The 12,684-nt window shown below is 44.3% G+C and overlaps 1 protein-coding gene across 1 annotated transcript in view; it reads right to left on the reverse strand.

The window, feature by feature from the left end:
• The window catches only part of brinp1 (bone morphogenetic protein/retinoic acid inducible neural-specific 1), a 242,986-nt gene that overhangs the window by 37,586 nt on the left and 192,716 nt on the right, over positions 1 to 12,684 (reverse strand). Inside the window, exon 4 of the mRNA XM_070863425.1 lies at positions 11,595 to 11,700. Coding sequence (XP_070719526.1) covers positions 11,595 to 11,700 — 106 coding nt within the window. The remainder of the gene's footprint in view (positions 1 to 11,594; positions 11,701 to 12,684) is intronic.

The following is a 12,684-nucleotide window of genomic DNA, read 5'->3' on the forward strand; positions in this document are numbered from 1 at the left end:
ATTTTACTATGTCACAATTGGTCACTAGAAGAACAATGGCATCAATTATACAGTGCCTTTAACACAGAAGGTCATCCCAAAGTGCTTCACAGAGACGCAAGGAGAAATGGATACTGAGGCAAAGGAGGAAATGTTAGGAGGGCTGGTCAAAGAGAGGTGCTTTCTAAAGACAGTCTTAAAGAAGGAGGGAGGTGGAGAGGCATAGGAGTTTAGAGCGAGAATTCCAAGAGTGAGGTACCTAGGGAGCTGAAGGCACAACTGCAAATGGTGGTGGTGAAAGAAGGCAAATGCACAAAAAAAACCAATCAGATAAACATACGGATGAGCATCTTAAATCTGAGGTGTTGGGGGATCGGGGGCTAATTTAGGTCAGTGAGGACAGGGTGGATGGGCAACTGGGACTTGTTTCGGGATAAGATTCAGGAAGTACAGTTCTGGAGGAGCTGAAGTTTATGGAGGGCGAAGGATGAGAGGCCAATCAGGAGAGCATTGGAAAAGTAGAGCCTGGATGTCACAAAGGTAGAGATGAGAGTTCCAGTGGCAAATGGCCTGGGATAGAGGCAGACCTGGCCAGTGTTGCGGAAATAGAAGTAGGAAATCTTTGTGGCGGGAAAGATATGGGGTCAGAAACCCCACTCCAGGTCAAGCAGGATGCCAAAGTTACTAACAGTGTGAAACAGTAATCAGGAAGTCGGGTGAGGGTAAAGTTTGTTGGGGGATGGTGCCTGTGAACTTTCCAATATTAAGTTAATATATTAGACAAGCAATCTGATAGTACAGAAGCAGCAGTAGGGTTAAGACTGATGGTGGCAAGGTAAAGTTGGGTGCCATCATTGTACATTTGGAAATTGACTCCAAGTCTGCAGATGTTGTCAATAGGCAGCACATAGATGACGAAAGGTAGGGAACCAAGGATTATTACTCATGTCAATGCTGTAGTTTTATATTGTTGCATATTCCTTTGCTTTCTTCCTTCCTGAAGGCACTGACTCGCTGGCCACTGTTCAAAATCCTCTGGCACCCGCCCAACTGGCCATTCCCCAATTGTTAAACGGTGAATGGTGACAGGCTTTTTGACTCTGGCAGGCATGGCGGTTAACCGTAATTGTGCCCTCAAAGACGTGGCATGGCTATTTTCCAATAGGAGTCACCGGATAATGATCAGGAGCGGGAAACCTGACGGAATAGTCCCCTTCTCCAGGGACAGTGAAGTCACTGCTCTGCCCAGACTCCCGAGCCAGCTAACTAAAGCTGGCTATCTCCGCAATCGATGTCAAATCTGGCATAGGGCTGGACGTAGCATTTAGCCAAGGATGGATCTTTAATTGATTCTCAAAGTGACAGTGCTAGGGTGCAGACAGAACCTATTGCTAGATGTGATCTGGCTACATTAGATAGCGAACAGTTGAACCAAGAGGGGACAGTCCCAACAAGCTGGACTATGAAGGAGAAGCATTGGAACAGGATGGTGCGATTGACCACGTCGAGGAGGTATAATATAGTCATAGAGAAAGTCCTACAAGACTGTGGTTTGAGTGGCTTTGGTGTGGATACCTCACTGGAGGGATTCAACCAAGTGATGAGTATTCCCTTGCACTCCTTATTTGAACTTTTTAGATGGTGGCGAGCATTTGAGTGACCAGAGGGTGAGCTACCCAATGCAGAATATCAAGCCGTTGCCCTACTCTTGTAGCAACGGTGTCGATATGGCTGGTCCAGTTATGCTTCTGGTCAATGGTCACCCCCAAGATGTTGATGGCGGGCGACTCAGCAATGGTGGTGTTGGTGAAGGTCTATGGGAAATGAAAAGACATTCTTTGACTGGACATGGTGGACAATATAATCAGGTCAAGAGGCTTCGGTAAAGGGCAAGTTTTTTGGTAATTAAAACGCTATCTTACATTTCTACACCACTCCTCATGTATAGAAATACATCAGTGTGCCTAACATATTAGAGTAAAAATGTGGATACCAAGCCAAAGTTAGAGGGGGAAAAAGAAAGCTGGAAATTAATTAAGTGGTGAACCAAAAGCATAGACGAAAAATAGAAATTTGAGGAGGCTTCTGAAGGTAGGGAGGAAGATAGTGGGATTTGGAGAGAAAGCCAGGGAACAATGGTGCAATGATTTTGTTACCTCTAGACATGACTGTTCCAACGTACTTCTGGTCAACCTCCCATATTCTACCCTTCGTAAACTTGAGGTCATCCAAAACTCTGCTGGTCGTGTCCTAACTCACACCAAGTCCCTCTCACCCATCACTCCTGTTCTCACTGACCTACATTGGCTCCCGGTTAAGAAATGCCTTGATTTTGAAAGTCTCATCCTTGTTTTCAAATCCATCCATGGCCTCACCCCTCCTTATCTCTGTAATCCTCTCCAGCCACACAACCCTCTGAGATATCTGCGCTCCTCTAATTCTGGCCTCTTCAACATCCACGATTCTAATTGCTCAATCATTGATGGTCGTACCTTCAGCTGCCAAGGCTCTGGAATTCCCTCCGTAAACCTCTCTGCCTCTCTGCCTCTCTAGCTCTCTTTCCTCCTTTAAGATACCCCTTAACACCTACCTCCATCTGACCTAATATCTCTTTATGTGGCTCGGTGTCAAATTTTGTTTTATAATGCTCTTGTGAAGCGCCTTGGGACATTTACTATGTTAAAGGTGCTATATAAATAAAAGTTGTTGTTTTTCACTTAAAGAGCTGTCACTGATAGTGGAGCAGGAGACAAGAATAGACCAGTATCAGAGGAACTGAGAATACATGTGGTAACTTATTAAGGCAGGATGGGATGAGACATGGAGGGATTTAAAATCAAAGACAAAGATATTAAACCAATTTATTTTGACAGAACCAGCCAGTGGAGTTCAGTAAGCGCTGGGATAATGGAAGAACAAGGCTGTGTGTGGATGAGGATATGTGCTGCAGGATTTAATGGCTTTGCTTCATTACCCAGAACTAAGTCAAGCTGTGCTTCCTTCCTTGTTAGAGTAACAGCACTGACTGAAAAAACAGCCCGGAACTCAATGCAAAGAAAAACCTCCAGAAATAATCCCAATGTCAAAGGCATCTGAACCCTACACTCTTAAATTATATCTCTAGCCAAGCATTTATCCTTTTTAATCTGGCTGTTCCTGTACGGGTTCACATGGGGAACTGGTAATAATTCTGAGATTTCTAACTCTGAGGTCCATCATGGAACTCCTGAAACTGTTTGTTTTGCAGAACCTGAATATTTGTTTTCCCTGTGTCATTAGTTCCAAAATAAACCATGAATTCTGTCTGATCACCCTCCCTCTCCCCAACTCTTATCTCGATATCCTGCCAACTGGGAGGCAATACGCAATTTGGGATTCACTTTATTGTTTATAGAAGTAATTGCCAACTCAGCTCACTTTGTCCATGGGCCAGCAGCATTGCTGATATCCCTGGTTCAAGTTTACCATCTTGAAAACTTACTTGCCAAAACAATGCCATAAGAGGATATGTGCTTGCATCTCCTGCCAATGCATCCTCCCATCCTGATGGATGATCACACTCTCCCAATCTCCATGTTCGCCTGTGGGGTGACATCTCCGAATGCCTGTTCCAGAAACCCCCCTCCACCTCCCATTTGTGATTTAGTGTCTCCTGCTGTTCCTCCAGCTCAGTAATTATGATCTGGAATGCTGAATCGGAGATACTTGCTGCAAGTGTGGTCGGCCTGGATGTTCAAACCCTCCTGGATCTCCTTCATTCAGCAAGATTTTCACAACACAATTCACAGCAGTCTTGTGACTATTACACATTTACATTTTATCTACTTAATGCTATACATATAAATAAAATGAAACTTATCATACAAAGCCTAAGCATCTTCACAGTGAGCAATTACTTACAATGCATTCATGAGGGCCTGCCTTGATGGGAACCTGAATTTCACACAAACTGTAATTTTTCTACACCCACACCCCAACAGTTCCCGTCAAGGCAGGCCCTCATGAATGCATTGTAAGTAATTGCTCACTGTGAAGATTTTTAGCGTGTTCACATGCTATAACCAATCATGTTGCCTCGGCAACCACTATCGTGCACTCTGATGACACTTCCAGATTGGACAGCTGTTGTTCCTCCCTGATATTTGTCCTCCCTGATATTTGTCCTGATGCATTTAAGACAACAGCCGTATGTGCAGTTTTGGGACTGCATTTGCTAATTTTAATGTTGACGCCCATTACTATTCCACATTAAATACCAAAACACTTGGAGAACTGATCAGAGCCCACGCACAAGCAAATTGAAATAGAAATGACTCCCCAGCCCTTGTCCACGCGCCAGGGAAGGAACTTTGTGACAAATATGCAGCAACTCCAGATTCAATGTCACATTGTGAGGCCCTGGTCTGTCGAGGAGCCGACCTGTCCCTTCCTCGCTCAGTGCTAACGCAGGGTGACTTATTCTGGTCATTTTAGTAGAGTCAATGCAGAAAGCAACTGAACCTTGTTTCATCATTTTAATTGAAATATCCATCACAAGTAGAGAGCCTCTTAGCTAATTGAATGCAGGCACTGTGTTATTAAGTCTTGTTTTGCCATTACTCCAACATTAACAAATTAGATAGTGGCCTTTTAAATAACCTTTCATCAATTCTGCAGTCACAGCACAATTACCAGGATAGAAGTGAATTTGAAAGAGTTCAAAGAATAATAACTATCATCTATTTTTGGATCAGCATTGGATGATGGAGTGTGAAAATTTTACCTTTTCTCCATTCCCAGGCATGATTCTAATTAGGAAACAAACCTGGCTGCGTTCTTTTGGTTATTTTATAATTTTAAATTCCTTAAGGAGGGTAATTATACACTGAACAGGATTCTAAACGATGATGCAGTCTGTTGTCTTTCAATTACCTTTCTAAAATTATGGAGAAATGAAAGCTGGGGTCCCCGAAGTTCACCAATCTCAGCTCACAGCATTTGTTAGTGAGTCCCTGAGAAAATTTGGCTCAGTGAAATGACGCCTGCCGATTTGTGATTGGTTCTCTCCCTTCAGTCAAAGGGGGCGTCTGATTTTGAGTTACATTGTTATTAATTAGTTAAATCTTTAAGCATGAAATATTTTCACGGCTGTACACCATCCATCATTTAAGGTCAGAAGCCGTGCTTATTTAAGGTGTTTAATTGCAAGCATTTCCATTGTATTTATATGGGTGTGTGTTTGTGTTTGTGTGTTTGTGTGTGGGTGTGTTTGTGTGTGGGTGTGTTTGTGTGTGGGTGTGTTTGTGTGTGTTTGTGTGTGTGTGTGGGTGTGGGTGTGGGTGTGTGCGGTTGTGCGAGGATGTGTGGGTGGGGGGTATGGGGGTGTGTTGGGGTGTGTGTGGGTGTGGGTGTGTGGGGGTGTGGTGGTGTGTGGGGGTGTGTGTGTGTTTGGGAGTGTTTTGGTGTGTGTGGGGGTGTGGGAGGGATATGCGGGGGGGGTATGGGTGGGGGTTGGGGTGTGCGGGTGTGTGGGGTGCTGGGGTGGGGGGGGTGGGGTTATGGGAGTGGATTTGGGGGGATGTGGGGATTTGGGGTGGGGTTAAGTCTGTCGTTTTGAAGAGGATTTAAAGTATAACATGAAGTTAGTCCACATTAATTCCAATGATCTGATTAATACAAGTGGGGTCATTGTTAGTCTTTGGTTATGATGATGAGATCCAACACCGCTTCCAGTGCGCCAATGCAGCCTTCGGCCGCCTGAGGAAAAAAGAGTGTTTGAAGATCAGTCCCTCAAAACTGTCACCAAGTTCATGGTCTACAGGGCCGTAGTAATACCCGCCCTCCTTTATGGCTCAGAGATGTGGACCATGTACAGTAGACAGCTCAAGTCGCTGAAGAAATACCACCAGCGATGTCTCCGCAAGATCCTGCAAATCCCCTAGGAGGACAGAAGCACAAACATTAGCGTCCTCGTCCAGGCCAACATCCCCAGCATTAAAGCACTGACCACACTTGCTCCGCTGGGCAGGCCACATAGTTCGCATGCCAGACACGAGACTCCCAAAGCAAGCGCTCTACTCAGAACTCATCCACAGTAAACGAGCCAAAGGCAGGCAGACGAAATGTTACAAGGACACCCTCAAAGCCTCCCTGATAAAATGTGACATCCCCACTGACACCTGGGAGTCCTTGGCCATAGACCGCCCTAAGTGGAGGAAGTGTATTCTGGAGGGCGCTGAGCTCCTCGAGTATCGTCGCCGAGAGCATGCAGAAATCAAGCGCAGGCAGTTGAAGGAGCGTGCGGCAAACCAGGCTCCCAGCCCACCCTTTCCCTCAACGACTATCTGTCCCACCTGTGACAGAGACTGTGGTTCTCGTATTGGACTGTTCAGCCACCTAAGAACTCATGCTAAGATTGCAAGCAAGTTTTCCTCAATTCCGAGGGACTGCCTCTGATGATGATGATGATGTACTGTTGAATGAGCTGAGAAAGCAAACTAAGTACAGCTTACAGAAGCTGGCTTAGAAGAACTGCTGGTAGACCATTAAGAAAAAAGATGGTAATAAAATCTGTGAAACCATAACAAGACTCTTAATTTTTTTTTAAATGGAAAAACTGTACTCACCACTAAATACGTTACTTGGTGACATTCATTCTTGAGTTTCTCTTCCTGACAGTATAATACATGACAATGTATCGCAGCTGCAGCGAGTGGGTGTATGGTGGTCACACAATCCCAATGCATCAAAAAATTGTTAATTCATTGAATTAAACTTCCACACGTTAATTTTTGTTCTTTCTCATCATGAATGAAATGTCTTACGAAGGATGGTATTTCTAATTTATCAAGCACCAGGAATCTCAAGGGCAAGATGCAACATCATGTTTGCCACCCCCAGCGCCAAGGTGGTTTATATGGGGAACACAATAGACTTGGCTCTAAGGGTAGGAACATCAAGACTTTTTGTTTCCAGCATAGAATTATGTAAGCATCAATTCTGTAACTCCAACAGATGCTCCATTAGTCTGGATCTCCTTTCTCCCTGGAATGTCACCGATAGGGAAGTGTGTCACTTAAAACAACAGGGATCACAATTTAAAACTGGCCTGAGAACCAACCAAAAGCTGCCCAACTCACTCTTACTGACTGGGATATGTACATAACCCGTGTGTTTTCAGCGTGCTGGCTCTAGATCAGCTCTCAGACTGGTGTTTTGTCCCCAATGGAAACTGGGGGCTTAAACTTCCAGTGAAATGTACTTCCCAAAAATATGCCATCATCCTCAAGTAGATAGTCATGATTTAACATACAAATATCAATGTTCAGTCAATTTTTGTTGCTGCAAACCCTTAAAACCAGAACTGGAGCTCTTTTCATTGGAACAGAGAAGGTTGAGTGGAGATCTGGTAGTGGTTTTGAGGGGTTTGGATAATTGAAATAGGGAATTAATTCCACTGGCCAATGAATCAGTAATGACAGGGCAGAAATTTAGGATCAGCACTAAAAGATTTCAGGGAAAGTTTAGATAATTTTTAAACACAGAGGGTTGTCAGAACATGGAATGCCCTATCAGAAACACCGGTGAAAACACAATTCATAACAGCTTTTAAAAAAGTGAATAAATATTTGAATAGATAATGTTTATGGATACGTGGAAAGGGCAGGGGAATTGGACTAAGTGGATAGGTATTTTAGAGAGCTGCCACAGGCAAAATTCCATAAAACCCCTGGATGACAGTTCACTCTAAGTGTAAATGCTGATACTGACAGTAATTTTAGGGGAAAGATGATGAGACTGTATCAGGGCAGATAAGCCACCCTGATTTTGTTCCAATGAAGTAATTAGATTGATTTTGGTACAAGAGTTCACAGCCTCTGTTGGGCAGTTAGTACAGCCATTGTTATAGGCAGTCCCTCGAAATCGAGGAAGACTTGCTTCCACTCTAAAAGTGAGTTCTTAGGTAACAGTACAGTCCAATACGGGAATTACAGTTGTTGAAGGAAAGGGTGGGTGGGGAGTCTGGTTTGTCGCTGCTCCTTCCGCTGCCTGTGCTTGTTTTCTGCATGCTCTCGGCAACGAGACACGAAATGCTCAGCGCCCTCCCGGATGCTCTTCCTCCACTTAGGGCAGTCTTTAGCCAGAGATTCCCAGGTGTCAGTGGGGATGTTACACTTTATCAAGAAGGTTTTGAGGGTGTCCTTGAAACGTTTCCTCTGCCCACTTGGGGATCGCTTGCCGTGTAGGAGCTCCAAGTAGAGCGCTTGCTTTGGGAGTATTGTGTCGGGCATGCGGACGATGTGGCCTGCCCAACAGAGCTAGTCGAGTGTGGTCAGTGCTTCGATGCTGGGAATGTTGACCTGATCGAGAACACTGACATTGGTGCATCTATCCTCCCAGGGGATTTGCAGGATCTTGCGGAGACATCATTGGTGGTATTTCTCCAATGATTTGAGGAGTCTACTGTATGTGGTTCATGTCTGAGCCATATAGGAGGGCGGGTATCACTACAGCCCTGTAGACCATGAGCTTGGGTGCCAGACTTGAGGTCCTGGTCCCAAAATTGAATGGGCAAGCTGGGCTACTCTGCATAACTGCAACATGCTGCATTGTGAAAACTTTTGCAGAGACTTTCTTTGTTCTGTAGCATTTTACTCCACAAAACAAACATTTGGAAAAACTCACATTAAGTACTATGACAAAAGTAGCGTTGTCAATTCTGGTTGAACGTATTCCTGAAGGTTTTATCACATGACCTCCCGAATCTCCAACTGCCCTACCCAATCAAACGGCCTTTAATGCCACCTCCAATAGTTTTATAATTAATAAACAAGTATTCAAAGGAAATGAAAAGAAAAGCACCATTTATTTTTAGTGCCTGTATGATGTTTCCCCTGGGTTACTCACAGCAGTGGCCAGGAGATGAATCTTTAATTTCTGTAGACTCCAGGACAATTGAGGGTTGGCAACAACATTCCTATAAGGTGCGCGGCCCACTTTTTCAATATAAAGTTTTGCGTTGCGCAAAACTGTGACTGGGCCGCACAGTCCCTTAATGGGGCCATGCACCCCAAAAAAAGAGGGAACATTGGTTGGCAACCCTAATTATAGGAGTCACACGATCCTTGATTTCAATGTTTGTAAATGTTGTGGAGGTCAGTGATGATGTAATATGTCAATCCAAATGTCTGGACTCCATGTCAATCACAGTAAGCTCCTCCCCTCAGCAGAATCATGCAGGCATTTGGTTTGCTGCAGGCATGATTTGTTCCCCTTCAATCACAGAAAAAAATACCAGTTGGAGGCAATTGACGGCAGGAGGTTTGTGTTTTGAGGAGTGAATGAAGAAGCTCGTTCCTCTCTGCAGGTTTCAAGGCTGGTTTCTGCCTCCTGTATTAACTCACTTTCTGGGCTCTTTCTGTGACCTGCTCCCTCCCAGACCCAGCCCTGCAGTATCAAGCAGTACAATTCCAAAGGATGCTTCACAAAGGGGCAATGTGGCCAGCTGTTGCTCGGCTACCTGATTATATTGATGTCAACTTGGGGAAAGGCACAACTCTGCACAAGTGCACACAAGCACTGAGGCCTGCTCACCAGTGAGCTTTGTAGTAAATGATCAGTGGTGATGGGACGTTCAACTGTTCTCTCAGAAAATGAATACCACTGCAAATTGTAGCTCTCAAGCATTATACTCCAGGTCCCGCATGGAGTCATGTGACAGACTGCTCTACCTTCTGGTAAAGGCTGCAGTATAAATTAATGGGCTGGATTTTCGGGTTATTTGCGCTCTGGATTTCGCCGGGTTTGACCCTCTGCGGCGGAAAATGGGGCGGTGAGCTCTTTTGTGTCCAGTCGCGATCCTCTGGTTGGGTTTTGCGGCGGCGTTTAAAAGCACTGCCGGGAAGAGCAACAGTTCTTGTTGAGACACCGGCAGTAGTTTCGACAAACACCCAACCCGTATGCCCTGAAACGCGCCCCGCATTGACCGCCAGGGAAAACACAGCGGTCCAGTTGTACCGGCAGCAATGAGGTGGATAAATGCAAGAGAGGTAAGTTCCAGAGTTTATTCTTTTATTTTTTTGTAGCAATTTGTGTTGTGGTGGTGTGGGCAATGTATTTTGAATGTTTGTGTGAATTTTGTGGGGAGGGGGTGTTTGCCCTCCCAAGGCATCTCTCGGAGTGCTCCCGACCCCACACTTTAGTTGCCGAGGTTCTCATGTTGCACCGCAAAAGTCATACAATGCCTCTCTTTGCACCTGGCGCAGGGCCCAGATGACAAAAATTTCTCCACACAGTGCAGATGTTACCCGGGCGGTAACTTTCCCACCCCACCTCCGTTTTCGCCCCGAAAACGGCAAACCAAAAATCCAGCCCAAGGATTCATCTTGCTGCAGCTCCCTCTTAAGCAAGACTCATTACTCAGTCCAGCTCAATCCCCAACTGAGATCATTAGGGGCTAGCTATTCAAACAAATAAAATTAAAAATTAACGTTGTTAAAATGAAAATCCTACAAAGGGGTTGAAGCCCATATTTAAGATGTCTATGAGATCTGTCTATTGGGATGGGACGCGAGGCAAAAGATAATAAATAGCCTGGAACAAGTATGAATTCAAATAAAAACATGGCAATGGGACACAGTTCAAACTAATGTATCAAAATTTATCTCATGACACGCAATGGCTGATAGGTAGTGTAATGGATACATAAACGTTGCAATCATTTATGTCCTTTATATAATCATTGGGAGGACTTTGTGTTTTTCTGGGTGAGATAGGATGGGCCAGATAGTCTTCCTCATACACATCTATCGTAGTGACCTGATAAAATGAAGCCAGGGTTACATGATGGCAGCCAGGAATTTGCTCGAAACTTGTGTCAAAGCAACGGTGTAATTATGGCGTAAAGCCAACCTTCAGAGCAAAATAGCGAGGAAATTTGCATTCCTTTGCCGGTTTTTATGCTACGTCCAAGTTTCCTCAATCGTTTGTGCTGATTGATGAAACCTTTACCAAAACCTTCTCATTAACATAGCTCTACCCCCTTCTACAAAAGACCAAAATACATGTTGCCTGCTTTTGTGGTGAATTCTTTAAGCTGTTTTTTGAATAACATCTCACTGAGACCTGCACTATATCTGCTGCATCTTTGAAAGCATTCTTTTGGCATCAAAATGAGTCACATTAAAATTCTAAAGTATCCAGGATTGCATTTTCATAAACTTTCTGTGCCTAATGTGCATCAGTGATGGTTTGATATCTTCAAACTTTAATTTTCATACATAAAGAGGGACTTAAAGGAATATGGTTTGAGTTGCATGCTTTCCTCACAGCTCGACTGTTAATGCTGAATTCTGCTTGTTTAAGCTGGTTTTTTTTAAACATACTGATGAGATTGGAGGAAATTTTGGCACAAAGCGACATAGAAACCAGTGTAAATCTTGATGTAACTTGCTGGTTCAGCAGTTTCAGGAAATTCCAGGCTGATGTTTACCTTTAACATTTCATTATAAGACTGCAGTCACTTCATTGAAAACTGGGCGCACAGTGTGGGAGCCAGAGGTGTCAGATAAATGCATGGTATAAACAGTGAAACGTGATCGTCATTGCCCCCACCCCACAACTTCCCTAGCACTTACCTTGCAAATGCAGTCTGCTCTCAGGACTCTGCAGTAGAACTGAACTCACCGAGTCAAGGTTCTCATAGCTGCTGCACCCCAAAGGTCCAGTCCGAGTTTCTGTCACCTGCAACACAGAAACATTTTACACTACAAAATCAGCACAATCTCAAAGACTCAAGTTAAACCTATCCATGTGTGCACCAAAGAACGACTCCCGACTCTGGTTGAATATAATCCTGGAGGTTTCCATTGGCCTTCTGCCTCCAACTGCCCCACTCCCATGCACCCGACATGCCCTTCCTCTCAGGAAACATCCTTCCCCACGACAATTGGAAAGCGAAAAGATTATTCATTACCCAACAGAATGTTTGACAGTCAAGAATCAGTCATTTTCCCCATCTCCAATATCTTTATAACTAATAACCTGTGGAATTCTCTTCCGCAGAGAATTGTTGATGCCAGTTCATAAGATATATTCAAGAGGGAGTTGGATATAGCCCTTATGGCTAAAGGGATCAAGGGGTATGGAGAGAAAGCAGGAAAGGGGTACTGAGGTGAATGATCAGGCATGATCTTATTGAATGTTGGTGCAGGTTCGAAGGGCCAAATGGCCTACTCCTGCACCTATTTTCTATGTTTCTATAAACAGTTCAATGAAAATGAAACAAACACACAATTTGTTTAATGCTCCAATGCTTTTTCCAGGGCTGCTTGTACCTGTGTCTTGGAGATTAATCTTGGCAACACTACTCCCATGTGGGGCTCATACATTTGGCAGATGTGATTATGCGTAGCTTGGGAACTGAGAGAAGTGTACGTTTTGCAGACCTTTCAGTAGAATGGGCCTTTTAGGTTCAAGGTTGTTATTGTCAGCCACTTGTGTAATGGTCGTTGTACACCTTGTTCAGCAGACATTTTGTCAACTGTGGTTATCTTATGTTATTGGATCATAGTGTGGGAACCGTTGGTTGACTGTGCCTGCCTATCTTGGAATGTGCGAGAATGGTTGGGAGGCTGCTTGGCTTGGGGAAACATTTAAATCTATCGACATCCAGTTACAAAAGCAGGCTCAAGAACCATAACATGATGAGTGATTTAATGTATATAA

This window comes from Pristiophorus japonicus, chromosome 20 (genome assembly GCF_044704955.1).
Source record: "Pristiophorus japonicus isolate sPriJap1 chromosome 20, sPriJap1.hap1, whole genome shotgun sequence".
NCBI classification, from domain to species: domain Eukaryota; kingdom Metazoa; phylum Chordata; class Chondrichthyes; family Pristiophoridae; genus Pristiophorus; species Pristiophorus japonicus.